Source organism: Neopelma chrysocephalum, unplaced genomic scaffold, assembly GCF_003984885.1.
Source record: "Neopelma chrysocephalum unplaced genomic scaffold, ASM398488v2 Primary Assembly neopelma1_298, whole genome shotgun sequence".
Taxonomy (NCBI): domain Eukaryota; kingdom Metazoa; phylum Chordata; class Aves; order Passeriformes; family Pipridae; genus Neopelma; species Neopelma chrysocephalum.
In genome coordinates, this window is record NW_020897960.1 from 168,765 (window position 1) to 193,247 (window position 24,483).

General features: G+C 39.0%; 1 protein-coding gene across 1 annotated transcript in view; it reads right to left on the reverse strand.

Moving 5' to 3' along the window:
- The window catches only part of COL3A1 (collagen type III alpha 1 chain), a 50,918-nt gene that overhangs the window by 4,671 nt on the left and 21,764 nt on the right, over nucleotides 1-24,483 (reverse strand). Inside the window, exons 5-45 of the mRNA XM_027704917.1 lie at nucleotides 23,984-24,058; nucleotides 20,739-20,804; nucleotides 20,080-20,133; nucleotides 19,835-19,888; nucleotides 19,041-19,094; nucleotides 18,831-18,884; nucleotides 18,463-18,516; nucleotides 17,924-17,968; nucleotides 17,689-17,742; nucleotides 16,695-16,739; nucleotides 15,940-15,993; nucleotides 15,345-15,443; nucleotides 15,178-15,222; nucleotides 14,957-15,055; nucleotides 13,936-13,989; nucleotides 13,693-13,800; nucleotides 12,435-12,488; nucleotides 12,214-12,312; nucleotides 11,334-11,387; nucleotides 10,898-10,996; nucleotides 10,688-10,741; nucleotides 10,465-10,518; nucleotides 9,866-9,919; nucleotides 9,465-9,518; nucleotides 9,230-9,274; nucleotides 9,041-9,139; nucleotides 8,845-8,952; nucleotides 8,337-8,390; nucleotides 7,298-7,351; nucleotides 7,136-7,189; nucleotides 6,468-6,521; nucleotides 6,141-6,248; nucleotides 5,914-5,967; nucleotides 5,368-5,421; nucleotides 3,883-4,044; nucleotides 3,650-3,757; nucleotides 2,770-2,877; nucleotides 2,316-2,369; nucleotides 2,026-2,133; nucleotides 1,358-1,411; nucleotides 1,154-1,261 (exon numbers count right to left, since the gene is read on the reverse strand). Coding sequence (XP_027560718.1) covers nucleotides 1,154-1,261; nucleotides 1,358-1,411; nucleotides 2,026-2,133; nucleotides 2,316-2,369; nucleotides 2,770-2,877; nucleotides 3,650-3,757; nucleotides 3,883-4,044; nucleotides 5,368-5,421; nucleotides 5,914-5,967; nucleotides 6,141-6,248; nucleotides 6,468-6,521; nucleotides 7,136-7,189; nucleotides 7,298-7,351; nucleotides 8,337-8,390; nucleotides 8,845-8,952; nucleotides 9,041-9,139; nucleotides 9,230-9,274; nucleotides 9,465-9,518; nucleotides 9,866-9,919; nucleotides 10,465-10,518; nucleotides 10,688-10,741; nucleotides 10,898-10,996; nucleotides 11,334-11,387; nucleotides 12,214-12,312; nucleotides 12,435-12,488; nucleotides 13,693-13,800; nucleotides 13,936-13,989; nucleotides 14,957-15,055; nucleotides 15,178-15,222; nucleotides 15,345-15,443; nucleotides 15,940-15,993; nucleotides 16,695-16,739; nucleotides 17,689-17,742; nucleotides 17,924-17,968; nucleotides 18,463-18,516; nucleotides 18,831-18,884; nucleotides 19,041-19,094; nucleotides 19,835-19,888; nucleotides 20,080-20,133; nucleotides 20,739-20,804; nucleotides 23,984-24,058 — 2,922 coding nt within the window. The remainder of the gene's footprint in view (nucleotides 1-1,153; nucleotides 1,262-1,357; nucleotides 1,412-2,025; nucleotides 2,134-2,315; nucleotides 2,370-2,769; nucleotides 2,878-3,649; nucleotides 3,758-3,882; nucleotides 4,045-5,367; nucleotides 5,422-5,913; nucleotides 5,968-6,140; nucleotides 6,249-6,467; nucleotides 6,522-7,135; nucleotides 7,190-7,297; nucleotides 7,352-8,336; nucleotides 8,391-8,844; nucleotides 8,953-9,040; nucleotides 9,140-9,229; nucleotides 9,275-9,464; nucleotides 9,519-9,865; nucleotides 9,920-10,464; nucleotides 10,519-10,687; nucleotides 10,742-10,897; nucleotides 10,997-11,333; nucleotides 11,388-12,213; nucleotides 12,313-12,434; nucleotides 12,489-13,692; nucleotides 13,801-13,935; nucleotides 13,990-14,956; nucleotides 15,056-15,177; nucleotides 15,223-15,344; nucleotides 15,444-15,939; nucleotides 15,994-16,694; nucleotides 16,740-17,688; nucleotides 17,743-17,923; nucleotides 17,969-18,462; nucleotides 18,517-18,830; nucleotides 18,885-19,040; nucleotides 19,095-19,834; nucleotides 19,889-20,079; nucleotides 20,134-20,738; nucleotides 20,805-23,983; nucleotides 24,059-24,483) is intronic.

The following is a 24,483-nucleotide window of genomic DNA, read 5'->3' on the forward strand; positions in this document are numbered from 1 at the left end:
ACAGCCTGCTAATATTTTGCAACTAGCTGGATATACCTTATAACTTATATACCTTAAATAAAGACATTGAAAACATCTTTCAGATTATATGAAACACATCTTTGTAAAAAGATGGGTATCAGAGAGAATGGTTGACATTCCTTGACCAGAAAAAAACTGAGATGTTCTTTATAAGAAAACATATAAGTGATGTGTTATCCAAAATGCAAGAAAGCCAATTGACACCAATGAGCTTTGGATGAAATCTTGTATTAATAAGAATACGCAGCTATAGGTTCAAAATTCTGCAGTTTTAATCATATTACCAGTGAAATATTGTAAATAATTTAACCAAAACTCATGTTTTCAAATGCATTTAAAATTTGCTCAATGTATGCATTACAAAGAAATAGGCCATTTGTTTAATAATTATTGAACATCTCGCAGTCATAGTGTGAATGAGAATTTATCAGATTTTTACTCATATTGTACATTAGAGAATGGATTATATTGTTTTGTTAAATAGGTTGGTATTGGTGCCACCTCTGGTAGATTAATTGATTGAGTTTTGGTTTCTTGATTCTCACTTGTGTCATGAGTGCTATTAATAGTTTTTTTGGTATAAATCCCTCTTTAAATTTTATCTGTCATAAATATCCAGGGAATGCCTTTCTATTCCTGCCCATCAATTCTTCTAGCTATTAAGAACTGCTCAAATTGGTAAGGCATGTTTACAATTCAGTAGTTTACAGTTTCATGCCCATTTTTCCTATAAAAGAAACATGACAGAAGAAAGGTATTTGGATTCTGACTAGCTTTAATTGTCTGCCTAGGATGGATTTCTAATACACATAGATATTTCAACCCATACTTCTACCTTTTCTAATTTAATCAGGAATAACCTATGTAAATAAATCAAGAAGTGTTTATTGGAAGAGATTATAGTAAACCCAGCTTCAGCTCCTACCAACTCTCTTCCTCTTTTCTAACAATGCTTATTTCAGGTTCATCCAGAGGATCTGGACTTTTGAACACATTTGACAGTCAAATTACACATGTTCTTTATAATTTTTTTCTTTCCTCAGTAAATTAGTTGAGGCTAACTAGGCACCTTGGACCTAAACCACAAAAATTAAGAACAGCTGTAGTTCCCAAATCAATACAAAATACTCACAGGAGGACCAGGTAGACCGGGGGAACCAGGAAACCCTCTATGACCCTTTATGCCAGGGCCGCCTCGTTCACCAGCGTCACCTTTATCCCCACGAGGACCTTGAGGACCCTGTAAGAGTAGATTTGCAATATAAGGAGATAAGAGCAATGCCCAAATAACAGGGAATAGTGAATGGATATCATAAATACTTTAAATATAACTTACAGCAGGACCACGAGCACCAGCAGGACCAGTAGAGCCCGGAGGGCCAGGTGGACCCTATGACATGATAAGGATGAGATGGTATGGATCACTTGGAGATGCCTAGAGCACCTTTTTATTTCCAGATAAGCAGAATATTCAAAGCCAGCAGCTGTTTAGAACCAAAGGGAGCCACACACACACTCTATAATCAGCGAGAATCATGGCCAGATCCCTTTTCTACCAGTGCCAACCTTACTCAGCTGCTTGTAGGCACTAGAGACCTTCTTGACTTTGTGAGGTGCTCAGTGCTCAGGCTGTGCTGGTGTCAGCACTTGTAAGAAATAACTTGCAGACTTCCAAAGGTACTCCCTTAGTTTAAATAAATAACATTGCTTGTGCTGCATGGGCACCAGATGGGATGGAAATTAAGACAGGGCCCGGTGGGATGATGTGCTTTTTGGCATCCTATGGAGTACACAAATTTTGAGCTTGATTTCTATAGTTATGTGGAAAATAAACTGAGATGTCTTTCCCCTCAATATGGTTATGAAAGAGGTCCTCAATGCCAAGAAACTATGACAGTAACAAATGTATGACTCTTCAAAATTTCCTCTTTATTACTGCATGAAATGGACTTTGCATAGGAAAGGTATTGTAAATAAGCAGTGAGATATTTACTTTGGTCTTACCTGAAATCCTCTTTCACCAGCTTTCCCAGGTGGGCCAGCAGTACCTGCAGGTCCAGGGTGACCAGGGGGTCCTGGAGCGCCAGGAGAGCCACTTTCACCACGGTCACCCTGCAGACAGTAACAGTTGACAGGATAATAAATGTCACGTTTTACAGAACTTAATATAAACATTATTTTCAACTAAGCATAAGAGGTTCAAGGAACAAATTAGATAGCAGAGAACTGTGCATATTGTCATGCATCTCATGTGTCATTTATTTGGAAATCTAAGGATATTGGTGATTTCTTACTTTGCCTCCTGGGGAACCATCACGTCCAGGCGAGCCATCGGAGCCAGGGTTACCCTGCAAAAGAGAGGGGTACAGTTTGTTCATAAACTGCATGATGAAAAACGCTTGTTTCCCAGTCAGCTTAAATAATGCTCATCAAAGAAGGAGTTTTCTAGGAGGAAGAGTTCGTGGAGGTGGACTGGCCCCTAAAAGATCTGTAAGACCTACATTATTTTACAGGCATACAAACAGTGTAAGTCTCTTGTTCAGTTCCAAGTGAGACAGATGATATCCACAAGCAGTGAAGGGGATGGCAGAGACAGCAGGCTATGCCACCTTACATGAGAGTGTGATGTGCCCAGGCCCCTGTGCATCAGGCACTAGAGGGAGGCTTTGTGAACCTTAAAGCTCATATCCTCCCAGAGTCTCCCTTTAGTAACTCACAAGCGAGCAGGAAAGAATCACATCCACTCACATCCCTGCCAGGCTCTCCAGGTAAGCCTCTTTGTCCAATGGGACCTTGGGGACCAGGGGCACCACGTTCTCCTGGGACACCATTGGTTCCTGGTCTACCATCTTCACCCTGAACAAAAAGGGAAAGGATTTTGTTGCAGATAATGTACTTATGAAATACCAGTGTATTATACATCTAATTAATTATGTAGTAATTTTTAAGGAGACCTAATAAAATGATGGGCCAGTGTGGTTTTGGAGATTGTGAATTAACAAGAGAGTATAGAAATTTGGACCACATGATTTCTTTTCATTGCTGGTAATATTCATGCAATGCCATTGAACTCAAGGAATGTTTTTTGTCAGCTAGGAAATAATATATGGCTATGTCTTATGTGTCCAAAAACAATAGCCAAAGCAGTTAAAAAGAAAAGCTGCTCTATTGTTGTATTACTGATAAAATATAAACCAGGCCTCACACCACCTTTTCTGAAGGGAGGTGAAAGTATTTTTCCATTTGAGTCATAATATTTAAGCAAGAGATATACTGACAATGAAGCAAAGATACACAACTTGTATCTATCTGACAACTTGTGAGACTATCACTCAGATCTTGTGGTAAGGAGAGTTTATAGCCTCTTCCTCTACCCTCCTTAAGAGTGTGAGGCATCTTCTATACTTCTAGATAATCTGATATGAGATTCTTGGTAATAGGGATAAAAGACAACCTCACATCCCACATTTGCTGGTTGCCAGACATTCTAAAGCCTGATCTTACGGATGTAAGCACAAATAACTCTAAATTCTGTTGTCTCTGGACTAAAAACCACTAAACACCACTCCCCCTCACTGCCCCTGACATATTCATTATTTTTTGTGTCCCTGCAGTGAATGGCTCTCACCTTGGCTCCTGCCATCCCAGGTGGACCACTCGGGCCACGCAGACCTGGCAAACCCGTGTTACCCCGGCCGCCAACAATGCCTTGAGGACCTGGTTCACCCGGTGCCCCCTGATTGAGAAAAGGTCACATCAGTCAATATGAGCACCTTTAACATTCCATAGGTGGTTGTTCATTCTTGGCAGACATAATCCAAGACTGTTGGTGTCACAGCTTCTGGCTGAAGGTGTACTTACCCTTTCTCCTCGTGCGCCTGGTGGCCCTTTTTCACCTGGTGTACCGGGCTCACCTCTGATTCCAGCAGGTCCCGGACCGCCAGGAGAACCGGCACTACCAGGGGGTCCAGGAGGCCCATCCTTGCCTGCAGGCCCTGCATTACCAGGGGGACCTGGACTACCCTAAAAAGAATTTTAAAAAGAAGAGTGTGAGCTGAGTTATCTGAAACAGCTGCACACTGGCACTGCTCTTATGAAAGTCGGCCAGACCTGAGTCGCTGCCTGAAGGCAGATTTAGGGTCCAGCCTCTGTGCACCCAAATCTGATCTGGTGTTGTAAGAGAATCCTTTCATGTATCACTCTCAAAGCTGGTATTTTTTTATCCCTGCTGTCTGGACATACGGTTTGCGTAATGCAACACCTGCATGTTCTGGATGCCCAGTGGCTGTAATGGATCCAACACAGGATACATGTTCCTTACCCACGGCTCTGCCACAGAAATTGGAAAGAGTAGGAGATCCTTCTGCTTTCTTAATCACTGCTGCCAGATACCTTTAACATAGTGTCTTGGACATGTACAGGATGAAATGTCTTTCATTAAAATCTTAGCTGAGCCAATCAATGGAAAGAATTGCATTGGCATTAATGGTACCTTAAATAAAATCTTACTTTTCCTTTTTATTCAGTAATATTCAAATTTTCATCTCTCGGTAACTATGACAGAAAATAAAAATCTGTTTATCCAAATATAAAAGAATTTTTTTAAATTTACATCTCAGTTACCATACAACAAAATTTTGTATTTAAAATGGGCAAATGTATTTGTGTATTTTGTTTTTTCTTAATTTTTAAAGAATCAAAAATCAGACTCTAATTTTTACTGTGGGAGTCAAAAGTAGGCACACATTGAACATGCCAGGATATTAAGAAACAGCTTTTCCTCACAGACAGATATTGTAAAAAAGTTTGGAATTAATAGATGCACCAGGATGTATTTTTATAATAGGACACTGCAGCCTGGTAGATTAAACTTCAGATGAAGCCACATCATAAGAGAGAAACTTTGCCTTAAGAATGATTTCAGTTAATCTCAAAATAATTCAATCTTGTGCCATTTCATTCTACAGGTACCTAAAAAAATCTCAGACATAGCTTTGAAAGTGAATACCAATTCAAGATGAGTATTGAGTGTTTGTTGCATTGTAAAAGAGCAAGAGTGAAGATAGGATATCTACCACCAGGAGAAATACTCAAGGACCTGATCCAGGAGAAGAACTCCACTAAGTCTGGCTTTGGAAAGAAAACCATGATAGAAGGTGTACCAAGACAGTAAGTTAAGTCAATGAATTGCTCTTCCATATAAGGAGAGTAAACTCCTTTTGCAGATTTATTTCCCTAAGTCCAAACACCATATTCAGAAAGTTTTTGCATAATATATTTTATTATATTAATAGATGTATAAATATATTCCCAAAGTAAGAATAAAAGGGGCATAAGACAACTTACATTGCTACCAGGGGGACCAGGTAGACCACGAGCACCAGGGAAACCAGCAGCACCCTGTAAGAGACCAATACTTTTAGTTGTCATTTTCTGAAGACTGGAAAAAGAGGAATAAATTGATTTTTATACACCAGCTAACTTTGAATTACAGTTAGTTGTTTTGCTTGAAAGTTCCCAGTTTTTACAATTTTGTGCCCAATTTTTTTAATACTTTTTTTTTGAAGTTGAAGATCACATATGTTCCGCAGAGGTGAATTAATGGGCTCCGAGAAGCTTGGAAAAGATGGCAAGTAAATATAACAACTGTTGAGATAAGCCATTTTAGAGCCTTGGGTCATTGTGCCAAAAGCTATTTTGTCACCTTACTTATATTAAAACCAATGTAATCCAGACCACTGAACACCTCAACTTTAATTATTCCTCCTAGAACACCTTAATTATTTTTGAACGGCTCATACTAAAGTCATTGAAGGTTTTTTTTTCATTTACATCGTATTTGTTGTAATAGATAGAGACATTTAGCAGTGACTAAATCAAGGAGATACTCACAGGGCCTCCAGGAGATCCACGGTCTCCTTTTATTCCTTGGGGACCGGGCGGACCCTACATGGAAGGAAGCAGATAAAGCAAAATGATTTGATAAAGACTGAAATCATAGTGAATGTCAAGAAGTTTTAGGCAGTTCAACTGCTTGCACTTGGGGGGTCTGGCCACCTCGAGGCTGAGGGAGGGCTGAAGAAACCTCTCCGTGGCAATAAGGGACAGCAAAGACTTACTGGTGCACCGGGGCCGCCCTGTGGACCCGCAGCTCCAGGGGGTCCAGCCTCTCCTCTCAGACCAGGTGGGCCTCTCTCTCCTTTCCCACCAGGTTCCCCATTTTGGCCCTGAAGAAAAATTATATTGCTTTATGACGATTCAAAAAAAAGCAGATGATACCACTGTGATGAGAAACCTTATCCAGATACTCTTCTGATGGGAATTTAAATGTTAAATTAAATGTGAATGCAACTGAACTCTGTTGGTCTACCAGTACAGAAAGTTAGGGACAAAGTTATGTTGCTTTACATGTGACTGAGTAGAGAAAGAGTAGTAGATATACTTACTGGAGCTCCAGGGAAGCCAGCAGGTCCAGGAAGACCTTGTTCTCCTCGCTCACCCTGTAGAAAACAACATGTCAGCAATGGAAGATGTTGCAAAGATAAGCTTCAACCTACAGGTTAGAGAACACTCCTATTGATGCTGCTGAAGTTTCTTTGTCTTATCAGCCTTTGAAGGAAAAAAAAACCCTGTTCCAAAACTACAGTTGCTCCTGAACGCTAAGAACAGGAATTATTTGATAATATGATAATTATCTAAAGCGTGACAGAGTGATCTCAGTTACAACTGTATAAACCCTGAGAACAACCCACGGTGTTTCCCAGATCCAACTGAGATCCCAATGTGCTGTGATATCAGTATAAAAAAAATAAATATAAGGGTATTTTTACAAGTTTACTTAACTGTAAGACAAGATGGACACCACTATTGCTCACACTCTTGCCCTGAGCTACCAGCACAGCCCCCCGACCCCTTTGCACTGTTAAAAGCACTGATTTTCTGAAGGCTTCTTTAGTACCTATAAATCCCAAGAGTCAACAGCAGCTGAATGTGCTTAGCTTATTTACAGCTCAAGTCTCATGAGTTCCTGACAGGGCAGGTACAGCACTTATGCCTACACTAGCCTAGAGGAGCCATGCTCAAGTTATACTGGAAGGAAAGTACTGTCACTCACAGGACCTCCACGGGAACCCATCGGGCCTGGGGCACCTGCTGGGCCAGTCTCCCCCTGTAAGGAATAAGGATGGTTATGGAGTGTCTGTTTGTCTGCTTCCCGTGACACAGCCACTGCTGGGACTTTTTACTGCACCACGTGTCACTACAGGAGGTGCTTTACCTTATCTCCCTGTGGGCCGGCAGGACCAGGAGGACCGATGGGACCTACGTTGCCCTAAACAATAAGAAAAGAGCACGTTTTGTATCAAAATATGACAATGTTACCCGTGTTTTGATCAATAGCATTTATGTCTCAGTGTAAACAGATTGTTAAAGATATTTAAATTGTAGAGAGTTTTCAATGTCAGAGTGCTGTTGCAAACTATGTTTTGGAGTGACACTCTGAGATCACACCATTTTGCAACTGAGAGATCTCCAATGGATTGATAATTTTTTTCTTTTCCCCGCCATCCAAACTTAATCCAAACCCATCTGAAGTTAACAGGCCTCTTTCAATGGTATACAGTAAAAGTTATCTGTTGCCCTAACTTTTCTTATAAATAACTGATCCACATTTCTTCAGTATATGTTCAGTATTTCCTGACTGGCTCCCTGAGTTTTTTCTTTTTTGACAATTTAATGTGTACCTTATGGTTTGAAATAAATTTTTTATATTTTCTCCAACTCAACCAAGCTGCACTGGTATATTTGTCATGCCTCATTATTTTGATGGATGCACTGCTTGCAGGTACTAATTTGATATATATGTATATATTTCAAGTGTCTATTTTATGTGTATATGCTATATAGATGCAAAATATATCATATGCAGCAACCTGTAGAAGCATCCTGGGTGAGAATGTTTCCTGTAGATGTCCTTTTGTGATTTATTATAAACCTGCATTCTCATCAGTCAGATAGATTTTCTCTACTTCTGTATGATTGCTTTCCCTCCAAAACATTGTCCCAATTAACTATGATCTTCTGCTTTCAAAAAATTCCATTATATTTACCCAAGCAATGGTAATCACAAAAACGAGTATTAAGTCTAATTTAGTTTACAAAACTAGTTTAGCACTGCTGGAATGAAACACAACAGGATTACTACTTCACCTCTCCTAGACAGTACTTATTCATTGTAACTGTAGGTTTATTCCTGTTCTAAGTGCAGCCTGTGAGAAGCTAGTTGATAAATTGTTAGATGTTAAAAGGTTACTCACTCTCTCTCCTCTTGCACCAGGAAGGCCGTCAGCACCTTTGCCACCAGGTTCTCCCTAGGAGGTGTAAGATGCAAAAAGCATAAGCCAAAAGCAAGCATAAGGGAAGGGAAAGGATCTCGTGCTAAGGGTCTCTCAATAATGACATTCTTCCCAGTATTCAGCATCAGATATTACATACTTTGATGGAAAAGAACCCAAATTGATTCAAAATGAAGTCTATGCCAAATTGTTTGTCTGTGGTATGAACTATTCTCATGGTTTATTAGCTGGTTTGATGTATCCATCCCTGAAGAGACCTAGCACAGCAAAATATCTAGCACATATTAAAGCAGGGGGAAAATTCCATATTTTTCAGCATATAGGACCCATATGACATTGCTAACTCACCAGTACTGCTACACAATCTACTCCTCTGAAATCAGGCCAAAAGTGAAGACTTGAACAAACCCAGTGCTTTGTGGGAAGCTAACATTAAATTAGCATAACATTGGCAGTATGTTTGTGTTACCCTCTCCCCTTTTGGTCCAGGACTTCCAGAAGCTCCTCTTTCTCCTGGCATTCCCTGTAAGCCAGGCAGTCCTGTGCCTCCAGGGGGACCAGGTGGTCCGGGAGGACCCTAAGGAGTAACAAAAAGTAATTAGAAAAAACAAGATTAACCTCAATGAGAGACATAATAGCAGGAGAGCAAGAAAGTCTGTGGGTACCTTGGCACCTTCTGTACCAGCAGGACCTGGCCCACCTCTTGTTCCAGGAGGTCCTGGGGGACCCTGTGCACCACGTTCACCTGGGATACCATTTTCACCCTGTGACAAAGAAATGCATTATTCTTTGCTTTCAGGCCCGTGCTGTGTTAATTCTTTCATATAATTGAGAAAAGTTGCTTTATTATTTACCTTAGGGCCTGGGAATCCGGGTCCTCCAACATCACCTTTTGGTCCCTGGTTATGAGAAAATAAATGTAAGTTATCCATGCACTTGGTAAATCTCCATTATGGTTGGCATCCTGTTTCTCCCCTCTATTATCACTAAAATCAGACTTCTCTGCTCTGAATAGAGCTGAGAACACCCTGAATTTGGAAATGTAATATACAAAAAACCTCTCATTAAATAAAAGGAATTACTACTTACTGGTTCTCCAGGCTTTCCGTTTTCTCCAGCTGGTCCTGGTCCACCAGGCAATCCCTATGTGAAGGAACAGTATTATCCATGTTACATAGATAAGTTACGCATTTTCCATCTTGTAATTTTTTTTTGACCCAAAGACGTGTACTCAAATCATTCCAATCCTTTACAAAGGCAGAGGTGCCAATTTGATAGCTGAGGGTATTGTGTTACACAGTCTAAATTAACCACCCAGCCTGCAATTATGATATACGAAGTAATAACTTTTGTCAAGTGGTTGATCTGTCTTACTTCAAAATATGATGACGTGCACTGCAATGTAAATGTTAAGATGCCTTTATTATCTTTTTTTTTCCTGTGTGTTTTAACCTATTAAAAAGAATCAGAAAGCAATAAACACACAGCACCTGGAGGCCAGGTGGACCTGCAGGTCCTGGTTCTCCTCTGTCCCCAGAAGCACCCTAGAATCAAACAAACAAGAAAAAAAAAGCCATGAGCTTGTCTGACAACATTTCAACACACCAACACCTCCATCCCACCTCTAATCTATGCCTTCTTTTCATGATCTGATGAGATGACTTTGCACAGTCCCAAAGACTAATCTATCTTGGTGTTCTGGTATTTGCTCTTCTCACTCCAACTGTTAGATGTGATTCACCAGACACATTTTTACTTGGTAACAGACTGAGTTGATATAAACATTAAAGGGAGCAACAACCAGTAACATGCTTCAGCTTGAAAAGGTGGTAGATCTCTGAGAGCTCTTAAATTGACTTTTCATTTCAATCTGTGCCAGGCGTACCTGACTCAAGTTTATCCTACTGAAGTTTTGAGTACTAATTCATTAAAATAATGGCAAATAAGAGTTCTATTTGTCTTCATAAAAGGAGATTTCTATATATCATTAAAAATATTTCCTTCCCCTAAAGTCATAGTGTCAATCTGTAGATGCCAGACCCCCTTAGCAATAATTGATCATTGTCTCTCACAGGGCCACCACACTTACAGTAGGTCCTGGAGGACCTGGGAGGCCAACATCACCATTCTTCCCAGCAGGACCCTGTACAAAGACAAAATTAGGCCATGGTTAGGGGTTGATACCAATTTTTATAAGACTCATCAAAATACTATTCGTATTATGTTGTTATTAAATTGTCATATTATGTAATTATTAAATTATCATATTATTAAATTATCATATTATTAAACAAAGTGTTGACAAAACTTACAGGTGTTCCAGGTGGTCCACCAGGGCCTCTTTCTCCATTCTTACCCGGTGCACCCTTACAAAAGAGAGAGATCACATTTGAAATACTTCTTCTGGTCAGTAGACAACAACCTGAAGCTACAACATGAGATAGCCCCCAGTATGGAGCAATTTATTTTAACATTTGACTGATCAAGCATCAGAACAGGAGAAGTGGAGAAATCCCACTCACCTCATTGCCCTTAGGACCTGGGAAACCCATTACACCTGGTTGGCCACGAGGGCCTGGAGGGCCAGGTGGACCAGCACGTCCAGATTCACCCTGACTGCCCTGGGATGAGGAGAAAAGAAAGGAAGTCATGGCATCTCTCAGGTGAAATAAAGGAATAACCATTAAAGGGAAAGTGAGGGTGAGACACTGTTGTTCAAAACCTCACGTGTTTTGTATTTCAACTACTCTCCTGTATACTCTGTATTTTAACAGTACTAAATGAGAGGATTTACAGACTGTTATTACAATGATACAGATAAAGGACTCTGGTGGTTAAAACAAACAAAAAAGGAGACAATTTATCTGACTGTGATAACAACCTGTCATGTAGATACTGTGGGATGAGGGTAAGGTCAAGTAGGAGGACTAGCATAAAATATTTGCGCAATGTACATACGGGAGGGCCAGGTTTCCCATCACTTCCAGGGCTTCCTGGAATTCCAGGCAAACCCTGCAATTGAAGAAAAAAAAGTGTTACACTTTGGTTTAAAATGTGTAGTATTAAGTTTCAATACATAAATATATAGAAACTATTTATTTGGTTTAAACCTCTTTAATAAAGATTAAAAGTCCTCCCATTTCTCCCATCCCATTAAGGGGAAAAATTGGAGAAAGCTAAAATATTTTTTCATTATGGGTTTATTGCTTTTCCTGAGAGGCACTGGATATAAACAAGACATTGCACATTAATTAGCAAGCATAAAAAATGTATTCTTTCATTATTTGGGAAGAAAACTAATTTCAGATGGTAAAAAATCAAGGAATGAAACAATTCTGACTATGTACCTCTACCTAAAAGCAGCACAATTCATAGCATTTTTTTATTAACTTATTTTTCTACATATTATTTTTGCTGCATTTTAAATAATTCATTTTCACTTCCAATAAAATCTTGTTTGGCTCCCAGCAACCTGCAGTTGGGTTTTTGAATTTCAATATGTTTGTTGTCAGCAGTTGTTAATTTTTGGTGTAGTTCACAGAATGCTGTTCCATTGTCCTATGAACACTTACATATTTTACATCCTGTGAGTATTACCTGGGAGGCCATCTCCAAAAATCTTTGAAAGCCTGACCAACAGCTTATTTGCTATAATTGCAAACGAGCAATAAATGTTAAGACTTGGCTATGTTGAAATATATAAATGGATATATAATTTAACTCTTTAAACATTAAGGTCTATTAAGGTCTAAATAAAAATCAATAATCAATTGTATCAGCTCAGATGAGTCATCCTTAATAGAGGTTCTCTCTCTTTCTTGGAGATGTCCTGTCTTACTCTCATTCCAGGAAGACCTGGGCCTCCGTCTTGTCCGCGCTCTCCTGCAGGTCCACTGGGGCCAGGGGGACCTGGGCTCCCCCGCTCCCCTGCAGGACCCTAAAAAAGAGATGTGGGAAGTCACAGCAAGGAAACCAGCACCTGATTGAATGCAAAATTCTCCATTCAAATGGATTCTCCAAAAGCTCGGAGGGTTGTTTTTTTAAGGGGATGATTTATACCTTTTCACCTGGAAGTCCGTTGCTACCGGGCAAGCCACGGAATCCGGGGGAGCCCTACCAAATAAAAGAACAAACTGTGGATCACAGGCAACGTGGCATAAGTAATGGCAAATGGGTTTTTCTTCTAAACTATTTACCATTAGACATATTGTTACGAAAATTAATGAAAAGAAAAAGATGGAAGTGACATTTTACTGCAGTAAGAAGGATTACAGATTATTTTCTCTTTGGTTATAACCCTCCTGTTGAAATTATAGTCCACCCACTATTATTTTAACTGGCTCTGCAGCATTATTTATGAGTTTTCTAAAGCAGTAAAAAAAAATAACCATCATTTTCAGTATTGAACAATTATACATTATATCCTCTAATTCAATACTGAGAAGAGCTCTAGTTTACTGTTTTAATATTTACACTCATTACTATCTTCATTGCTTACAAAAATTTGTAATTGTAAAATTTAATTTGTACCCCATTTATGTATTTAGTATGATTAATTTGTTCACTGTGCATCTTTGGTTTCCTCATAGCTTCAAGCAAATATTGCAATCAATTATTAAGTTAGGAGTTATAAATAGATCAGCACAATTTTGCTGATGGTTCAGATGGGAACAGAAATCAAAAATTTGTAATGATGTTGTTATTTATTTTGTTGAATAAATCAATTCAGGGATTCCTTTGTAAGTCTTCAGAACACTATTGAATCTACTAGCTAAAATGACTGTTTGCAGTAAAGATGTTATAACATAGAAGACGTCCTGACAATATTGCTGCTATAGACATTTAAGATGTACTGACAATAGAGATGTTGACATAGAGACATATCTTGAACGTAGAAGAATTTGCAATAATTTCACTTTCCAGAGCTGAAAATGTTGTAATTGTGTATTTTTGTTAACTGAGAAGTAATTTTGAAATTTGTTTTATTTATACCCCCTTGTAGTTCTCAGAGTTTATGGTGCTTCTCAGCACAAATCTTTTGATATAACTTCCAGATGTATAAGATCACTGCTTCTTCAATATCGAAACCTGAAAGGCATGAATTTATCTCAGGCTGAGATAGATCCAAGCACTGCAATTCAGAGGAGAAGCTGGATAACAATTCTGCCCAGTTTCATAACCCAGTTTCGCATCTGGAATTTGCTGAGAAGAGACAAGGAGCCAAATTTTCTCCTGGAAGTATTTTGAACACCCGAATTTTCTGTCTCTGTCCTAACCCAAAAGGTACTTCCTGTGCAGGTGACCTGCAGCCCCTTACCCTTTCTCCAGGGGTGCCGGGTACACCGTTCTGTCCGGGCTCACCGTTGGCACCTCTTTGTCCTGCCTCACCGGGCGGTCCAGGAGCTCCTGGGGTGCCATTCTCACCCTGGCAACGACAAAACCCAAGTCCGCCAGTGAAGGCAGAAGTCTCCAAAAACCCCAAAAGGGTTTTTTATATGGGGAGTGATTCAGAGTTGACTTCCTTGGAAGAACTCTCTGAACACATTTAAAAGTCACTTACACGCTCGCCTTTTGGGCCTGGATCTCCTTTTGCACCATCTTTACCAGGGTCTCCCTAAACAAGAGAAAATCCTGCTAAAATTATCGGTAGCAACAGGGTTAAATACTAAGAAGTAAACGTGATATCTTTGAAATTATTGACTCATATTTATTATTTATCATTCTGCACAGAAATTAGCATTCACTGGCTGAACCTGGGTGTGGAAGACATAGGGTTCCTCAGAAATCCAGTGAAGAAAGAAGTGATACAATCTTAAACACCACTGAGTAAAATTTTGTTCCTGTTTCTGAGCTATTCCAGATATCAAGTCTTTTCCTTGAAGTCCTTGAGTATTTTCTCTGACAAAGAACTGTGTGTGGTGTAAGGCTGTCAGAAAAGAGCCTGCAGGGGGAAATGACAGTATAGGAGTAGGTACAACTCTCTAGATGTAGTGGACTGTGGACTCAGCCCATGGGAATTTAAATGGGTGAAATTAGGATTTTAAACAACAGATTTAGTCCAAGGTAGACATTTTAGACAAACTTTATCTTTGTAGTGAGTTTCCAAATTGATAGATAATTTAGGAAAAGAAATAAGCATTACTATCCTCTTTATGTATTTTTTGTATATAGGAATACCTAAATGTGTGAAAGATAAATATATTATATATTTATAAAAATGATTGCCTATTTTCATTATAAAATAATTTATTAGACCATCTCAAGTGAATACAAGTTTAATCATAGAATCATAGAATCACAGAATCATAGAATCAGCTGGGTTGGAAGGGACCTCCGAGATCATCAAGTTCAACCCTTGATCCAACCCCACAGTGGTTCCCAGCCCATGGCACTGATGCCACATCCAGTCTTATCTTAAAAACCTCCAAGGACGGAGAATCCACCACTTCCTCGGACAGCCCATTCCAATGGCTGATTACCCTTTCTGTAAAGAATTTCTTCCTAATGTTTTTTTAATGGTATCAGAGTTATTTCCACCATATTTATTTGTACAACCAATGTAATGAATCTTAGTTACTCACTGGACTGCCTTTTGCTCCAGGGTTTCCACTTGTACCTGGTGGACCAGGAAGACCACGGCCTCCTGGCAGACCAGGAGCACCAGGAATACCAGAAGGTCCCTACAGAGAGTGAACAGCAAATGGGGATGAAGAGAGTATGGCAATGTTGGACTCTATCCAGTCCAAATGGTGACCCTCACCAAGACAGTGCAGCAAAAAGTAGGGATATGAACAGTACCCACCATTTCACCCTTGCCTCCAGGGCTTCCAGCCCTTCCGGGAGGGCCCTGAAAAAAGAAATGTATTAATAAGCAATGCTGCTCCCCTAGGACTGAGCCAAAGGACATGCAGGGCTTTGTGAAGAGCAGGTGACACAACCCCTCTCAGGTCCCATGTGGTGTTTATGTACCTGAGGCCCGGGTGGCCCAGCATTACCCTGAGGACCAGGTTCTCCTCTCTCTCCAGGACTACCACTAGAACCAGCAGGACCAGGGGGACCAGCTTCACCCTATGGGAAAAAAAGGAAAATGAGAAAATGAATGCATTTAGTCTTGTCTCCTGGGCAATCAGTATTAGCTTCATGGTGTCTTCCTCTAACTGTGGCATCTCTGACTTTGGAAGAAGATTGCCACTGTCACCTCCCGAGTGCAAGAGACAAATCAGACAGTGCCCCCAGTGCTGAGGCACATGGTACCCAGGTGCTACAGCCAGCAAATGCTGCACAGCTCCTGAAGGTGTGGGAAGTTCCCTTCAGTCCCTGCCTTAACACAGCACAGAACACAGGGCCTACTGCTTAAAGGTTTTTTGGAGTGGGCATTCATGAAGATGATCGGGATAGGGTTTGTCTCATGCTACTTATGAAAGAACATCAGTTCTAGGCTTGCAAACAGTGTAATAGCAGCCAGAAAAATGAGGGCTCATAAAATAATGATGTACAGTGACATAAGCTGTATAACTATAGAAAGGACCAAGTCCCATGTAATTATGCATCTTTAGCTGAATACCTTAAAACCTGGAGAGCCTGGAAATCCTGCAGTTCCAGGGGGACCTGGGGGACCCTTAAAAGTGAAATAAATACTATTAATGCAAAAGGTAAAAGACATATGGAATTAACCTTAAGTTAAAAAAAATATCTGATTATGGGATTTTCCTCCAAGTGAGGAAACACCTGGCAAAATAGAAAATACAAATCATGCTGTAAAAGATGAAGTTTGGCTAGTCCTAAAGTATCACACCTACATCTTGGTTACTCTGACATTTACATGTTCAGCTATATTTCTGTGTTTTAGATTTAAAAACCATGAAATCTATCATTGCAGAGATTAAGTTATAAAAATGTTCTAATTATAAAAAAGGTGTAGGAAGGAAAAAAAGCCAATATAGTTGTCACATTTATAAGTGGCCATGCTCAGGTTCCTAGGCAGATGATGAAGAAAAATTTTTTCCCACGTCAGACAGCTAATATAAATGTATTTGATAAGACTATTCACAACTTGATCTCCATAGAGTACAGCAATTCTATCTATCAGTATGTTCTCTGAGAATAATCTGGTTTTGGATTTTTGCATTTTCCCGATTTGCAGTGTTAAAACTCTCCTATTGCACTCTAAGTGCGTCAAGTATCTTAACCAACACAGTTATGAAATATAATTAAATAAAATGGTCATTCTTAAACCAGTGCACTGCAGAACACCAGCTAGAAGTAACTTGACTAAAGCAATACAAATACTTAAAGTCAAACATCCGTAAGTTGTCTTACAGGTGGGCCTGCTGCTCCTGGAGATCCGTCTTTGCCATGGGCACCCTGTGGAAAGAAGAGAGGTGTTGAGTACAGAGCACTACCCCAGACACAGAACCCACACGCTTTGATGTCCATGACTCAGAGACCACGTTCTTGTCTGTGCATTTCCACCTAGTTGATCAAGACCTGAGGGTTCCTCAACTGAGAAATTGCAAAATAATAATTAAATAAATACTTTGTGAAGGAATGTCCAACACTTCACACAACTTGTACTGTCATGATGAGACAGTAAGATGCAAAAATATATTCTTACTACATTTCTTAAGGAAATGCTGGCATCATCTGTGTGAATAAATAAGATTGCAATACATGTGTATTTCAAAGTAACAGTCCTAATTCACATAAAAGACTAAAATTTCACTCCAAAAACCTAATAAACAGTGGTATGATTTAAATCCTGTTGCCTGTCTTACAGACATATTAGACCAGGTCCTCTACCCAGGTTATGAAGTGTTTGTACAAGCAAGTTGCTGGTTATTATATTTTAACTATGGTTTGCTGATTGTGTTGAACGCTATGAATTCCTTCAGAGCAAGTGATGTATTCCCTAATCCCAATCAAAGAGGAATTTTGTCTTTTTCCCACAGGCTACTTCTGAGGTTGCATTTTTAACTCTCTCTGCCTTCTCCTGCTGCCCTTTGCTTCCACTCCTCCTCCCTGTTGCTCCTGGCTGAACCTGAGCATGTGCTGAAACACTGAACTCCCCCTCAATGTGTAATCAATTCATTTAAAAAAAGGAAGCAGAAAATAAGATGGTGAACAGGTTGTGAGTTAGAAGCGTTACATTTTTAGCTGGGGACCAGAAAGTTTCCCTGTATGATTTTACAGATGCCATATAGTTTTTTAGCCCTTTGCATTACAACTGTTATAAGGAAAGCTATGAAGTAGGGAATTCTCAACATATTGAATCCAAGTGTGCTGCCTCTGAGTGAGAACAGCTGCAACTACTCACAGGGCCACCAGGATTCCCAGGTCTTCCTCTTTCACCAGTTGGACCTCTTGGTCCCTAGAAAACATATGAAAACAAGTCAGTTAAACAGCTTCCAAATTAATATGGCTGAGCAAGGAGACATTGCCCTTATTTGCATATCTCACTGTTGTTCAATGCATGTGGTGGGATAATTGAAGTTAAGAGAATGATGAGTAACTCAGGTAACACGTAAACACTACAGGATGCACATACTTACTGGCTGGCCTGGTGCTCCATTTATTCCAGGAAGACCAGTTTCACCCTGTCATGGAAAGAAAACACCAATGACAGAATGAACTTTGGTGAGAACATTTTTTGGTTTATTCCAGGGGAAGAGACACAAAACAAGACACCCCAATCCATTACCCCTTTCTGCATCAAGCTGAGTGTTCTCAGCAGGAAGTGAGGTCTGAAAGGTCTGAGAAGTCTAAATAAGTGCCAAAACGAAATATTAAACAGGAAAAAAAAAATCAGGAAGACTCAGTCCTTTAAGTATTATGCAATAAAGTTAGATGATCCAGCCATGTCCTTCACTTTGTAATCTCATGTTTATTATGACTAGACAATTGGGACAGACGTGGTTCAGGAAGTCTAACTCATTTGGAATGATTCTTATTCTTTTCATAGAGAAATTAAATGGGTTTCTTTAATGTTAACTGGATTTTTATAGCTGCTTGAGAGGCAAAGCACAGCTACACAACAAATGATGGAGGTCATTAATCTACCTACTACAAAGATGACACTCTAGTTTTTTACCTTTGGACCAGGAGCACCACTGTCACCTTTGGCACCATCTTTTCCATCAAAACCCTGTGGGAAAGTAAAACCATATCTGTAAATAGTATTCCTCCTGCATTCTGTAAAACTTGGTTCCTCTTGGCAAAATATTAAGCCCCCAAAAGAGGCATATTTTGGATAATGAACACTATCAGCTGTTGGAACACCTTTTGGCATTTGGGATGAAGCTCTGCAATTGAGGTAACTAGACAAAATTTGAGTATTTGTTACAGAAGGTCAGATCACATTGTTAAGAAATTTGCCTTTAATTCTAGGATTCAGCCTCTTTGAACTGATGACTGAAAGAGCACAACCATGCAACACCATAATTCAAGTGGTTTACTTACACGTTGACCTTTCATCCCAGGCATCCCAGGCATCCCAGGGATTCCCTTGTGACCCTAAACACATAAACATAAAAGCGTAATAAATCATGTATTTACTGTATTAAGGTCACAAACCAATATTCACTGTGAGTCATGTTCACTTGACTAACTTAAAATGTGGGAAAAAACCTCCTTTGATTAGAAAACTTGTTAGCAGGGGCTTTTCCATACCGGTAATCCAGGGAATCCACGATCTCCATTTCTGCCTGGTCTTCCTGGTTCTCCCTATTGAAAGAAAGTAAATTTTTTGGTTTTTAGTGCTTACTATTGTTTTAGTTACTGGCAAAGCAGCAGTTCTAGAAGATCAAGGTGAGTCAGAATAAGCAGGTGAAGCTTCTACCAACGACAGTGGGGAAAATCATAGCAGGGTGACAGTTCCCTGCCTTCTGAAGAACAAGTGCCAGGATTTAAAAACTCAATTTTAAACAGGATTTCAGTTAATATCTAAATTATTTCAAGACAAACTTTAGAAAGAGATGATCCCAGAAAACTTATTTTTCATGTGGAACACTCAAAGTGGACAAAATATTTATCTATTTGTCTTGCCTGGTACTATACCTATTCAGGGCTGCCAGGTGTGACACAAAACATGGTGTTCATGGCTAGAACTCTCAAAGGAAGATTTAAGGGGAGCAGAAAACTACCACTACTGTCTGATTTTCTTTATAACTGTTAATTTATTTTTTACCAGGTCAAAATGTTATTTTTTATGCTCATGTTTTCTCTCTCTTTTTTAAATTATATCAATCAAATTGCCTACTAAAACTGAAACATTTTTTGAATGGATAGTTAGACCTAATGTAAGGCAAATCCAGATTCTCACAGTCATATTGTGAAATGGAGAAATAGCGAGACGTTAAAAATTCTGAAATCCAACGGTATAAATGTGCTCTGCTGTCTCACCATTTAATTAACATTTATTCCTTCCCGTTTATTAATAAATGGGTGAATAATAGTGAACTTACATCTTTCCCAGGTGGACCAACTGGGCCTATCATTCCAACAGGGCCTGGAGGACCCTGTAAAAAAATAAAAAACATTAAGTCTCTTTCAAACTAAAAATGCATTAGGCATCACAAAGTACTTGTATATTTGAAATGCATTATAGTAAACGGACAGGATGAACTGTCAATCCACTCCAGTGATGACACTGTTTCATGCTTGTAAGATCACTCCTTTAGCATATAAGTGATATAAAATGTATACGCACAGGAGGGCCAGGTTGTCCTGGTTCTCCAGGGGAACCTTGGTATCCAGCAGAGCCCTGTAATGCAGCAAAAAATCCAGTTAAGATGTGAGCAATTACATGCATCATTTCATGGTGCTGTTATACTTTATAATCACATAATGGTAAGGAGAATTGTGGTCAGAATGGTCGACAAATGACCAAAGGTGAATTTAGCAGAACCAAGCAGAACCTGCCTTCGTGAAATCAGAAACAAAACTGCTCCTCTAAAAGGAGAGGGATGTCAAAAAATCAGACTCTTTGTTTGCTGAATGTGTATTAGGATTCCCACTCTCCTTTACCTCCTGTTCAGCTTTTGTGTGGGTAAACATTTGGGGTTGTTAACAGGATGACAGGCAGTGGCACATCTTAAAACTGCCTTGGCTGAGACCCCACAGACTTGCAGAGAGCTCAGGGGTACACATGGACTTAAGCAAGCACAGTGTATTGCCCTCAGCTCTTCAGTCTTGGTGATGCATAGAAGGTACAGCCCAATCAATAGAGGATGACATTTATTCATAAAATTCTTCAGCATAGTATCTAGATTTACCAGTTGAAAAGATACTTAATATTTATGACAGAAAAAAAGGAGAAGCTCATGTAAAAGGATATTAGGTGATTATGAAAAGATTAATTTTACTTACAGGGGGACCTGCATGACCAGGTGGGCCAGGGGGGCCACTGGGGCCAGGGGGTCCTGGAAAGCCACTCTATAGTGTAGATTAAAAAATAGTAGTTATATTAATTTATATAACTGTAAAGCTTAATGCAGTTGTAATAGTCATTAATACCTGTGAAATAAATTTTTACATGTTAGAACAGAGAAAAATTCACAGTGACCTGTGCCAGTCAAAAAGTGCAGTACAAAAGAGGCAGCAGTATATATACACATTGCTAAAGAAATATAGTCTTGTAGCTACAGTCCCTTCAGAAAAGGCTTCACTGGGTTTCTCCTTGCAAGCTTAACTGACATACTCCACAAGCTATTTTCATAGCTGCAATTCTTGCTTTTTGAGTCACTATGCCCCTCCTCTGGACACCCAGAAGGATGCTCACAGCTCAGCTTGTCAGCTGCCTGAAGGGCAAGGGTAGATAACTGGAACTCCTAATTTGTTAAACAGAATAAATGAGTCCCAGCTTCTCTGCCATGCTTTACTAGCTTTACTAGCCCAACACTACAGATTTCTCAGGACTTGAGGGTATACTGAATTAAGGTTATATTTTTGCTACTGTTAGTAAGGCAAGTATTTCCACCAGTGAAATCTTTTCTGAAATTTAACAGTACTAAGCCATAAGAAAGAAAGTTAGTCTGGACTAACTAAACCCTCAGTAGTTCTACTTGCTGTAACAACAACCACGAAAGCATTTGATGCTGCAAAACATAAAACATTTGAAAGTTAGCACAGTGCTCTACTGCTGCTGTATGGGGTTCTTCAAAAAAAGCTTTTGTCAAATTAAACTCTTCATTTTTTCATAAAGCCAAAAGAGTTACATATATGAATTATATGAGAATCGCTGTGTGCTGCAGTACTGGCAATATATCCCATAGTTTAATTATCCACATAATGTGTGTTTTATGGGATATTGTCATATTGTGTCAGAATAGGCTGTTACACGAATCTAATTTTCATAATACAAGATCAACAGTTTTGCTATACTATCCTGGCATATGTAGTATAGTATAATACTATACTACAAATACGCTGTGTTAATATTAGTCCACAGATTGTCTTTTGTCCAAAAAAAGTCAGTCATTGTAACATTTACTATTTTTTAGGAGGAGAAATATACAATGAGTGGCAGAGCAGTTAGGGTCAGGGTAAATGGGGTGCCCTTCAATGTGTGAATATAATAAGCAGTCCCTCGTTGCTAATTGTTACAACTCATTTAGTATAAGTAACTAGAGAGTCAAGATGAATTAGAGCCATCAACTCATCAATAGCAACCAATCCATTAGGCTTATGACTATAAACAAACAAGATAATATTTTTTTCAAGCAACACACTGAGGAGATAAACTGATAGTTCGGGGTGACATGTGCCTGCTGACAGCATCTCTAGGCTGTGAACAAATGAGATTATGGAGGATGTGCACTGGTGGAAAGAGACACAGAGAGCACATGGAGGTTGTATGAGAAAGTAATGAGAAACTGTGATGTAAAGCACAAAATCCATCTACAAGCAGTGGAAAGATATGGGAAGACAGCAATGGAGAGATGTGTGATAAAGGAAAAACCAGGCATGGTAACCACCCATGGACCATATTTCTGCTGTATTTTTTTCATAAATCTTCCAAATTCTTTCAGTTTGGATACTTATTCAAATTAAGTATTTAAGTTGAAAATTGATAAATTTATAAAATATTAAAGAATTTATTCTATGTAATTATAATTATAAACATTATTTATTCCTAATGATTTCAGTCACATCTGCCTGTAACTGCTGTTACTTTGCAGTCACACATGGCATGATGCAAGGTATAAGACCATATGACCTGGAAGTATACAGACAATCCTGAAGACATTCTAGGATGCCCAATAAAGTAGTTTGGTGGAGTTTTTATTAGTCAAGTCCAGGGGTCAGAGCACAAGAAATCACTAATCACTTCCAGGAAAAATGCCAAAATAGAGAGGAGTAGCCATAGTTTTTAACTGAGTGTCTTGGTTATCTGCCTGGTTCAGCACATCCCATATTAAGACAATAGGTAGCAAAATGTAGATGATTATGATAAGCTGTGGGCAAAACTGTGAGGAGTTGAATATGAATGAATGAATAGATAAATACAAAACCAGATGGTTGAAGAAGACCAATGCATGGCTAATCACATTAGCAAATGGAAGAAGCAGAAATAAGCAGACTAAAATAAATGTGAGAAAATAATGAACTATATTTCAGGAAAACCAGCTGTCATGATCAGTAAACTTTACTTCACAAGATGATCTGGTTGAACCTTGAGAAATAACACACTTGCTTGGAAGTGCCCTGATATGTTACAACATGTGACACCCAAACCTTGTTATGCAGAATTGGACTGAAAATAGTGATTATGCTTAATGAAGCAGCAACCAATTTCAAATAATAACAATTCACAACATCCTCTATATAGCAGATTGCCTGAATCAAGAACACTTCATGGTGAATATCTCTAAATCCCAGTGCCTAAAAGGAAAATCATGAGGTGCAACATTCAAATTTATTTTATATGGGAAGTATAGCTCAGGCACAACTCTTTCAGGCAATCCATGATTTTTGTCACTAAAAAACCTGTGAAAAGCTTATGCAGATACAGCATCCTTAGTACACAGTCTGAATACCTATGGGTAAAAAATGGCAATTGTAAAAAGGAAAAGTGAAAAGATTTTGACTTCTAGGATGAAAAAAAAAGTTTATAGTAGGGTTTATTCACTTTTTATCAGGCAAATTTGAATTGTGGAAAAGCAAGCAGGTATGGAGCATCATTCTGAGTAAAGACAGAATGCTGCTGAGTGTGTAAAGGAAGATTGAGGGCAGTGGAAAAGGTAAAAAGGCTGTGGAAGGGAGGGAAGCAATTAGTGGAAGAATATGAAGCAGATAAATGAGGAAGGTATGGTAGGGAGAAAGGATAAATAAAGTGAACCAGAGACAGAGATTAGGAAAAAGAAGGTAAGAAATTGAAGAAAGAATGTGAACAGGCAAAAAATCCAGATGATCTATAGATACTTTCTAGAGTAATATTGCTGACCAAACTGCTGCCTTACATCACATTCAACTTGCAGGTAATAAATAAATAAATGAGAGTTTATATTATTAAATTAAAATCAGGATACATACACATCCAAGGCACAATCTACAAGCAGAAATTTTGCTCTTTTAAAAAAAGAAAGGACAGAAAAAAGGCTATAGCATCTTACAATGGCCTGTGGGTACATGGGTACACCTGGACCACCAGCCTTCACATCATAGGAGTCATACTGTGGAGAAAAACTCTGTAAAAGAAATAGAGAAGAACAGAAAGGAAAAAAAAAAAGAAAAAAAAAGAAAAAATTGTGATTGCTACAAATAAAGTAAGTCTTATCTTACATTGGCATGGCAAATTTATGGAAATAACTCATTTGTATCTACTGAGTAATACTTGTTTGACATATAGTTGCCATATATTTACATCATCCAAAACAGAAGTACAGCCAATGTCTTCCCTCTGAGGTCATGGTAAAGTTAGCTCCCTAGGCTGGGTATATCCATTTTTCATCTTGACAGCTGGGCCTCAGCTGAACCAAAAAATTACCATTCTCTCTCCTTTTATTCTTGTTTTATTCCTTTTAAGCTTCTTCTCCCAGTCTCTTTTCTTTTGGACTTAGTTGTCACTCAAGGAAGTTGATGAAATATTTTCTGTTGCACTAAAGAATGCAAA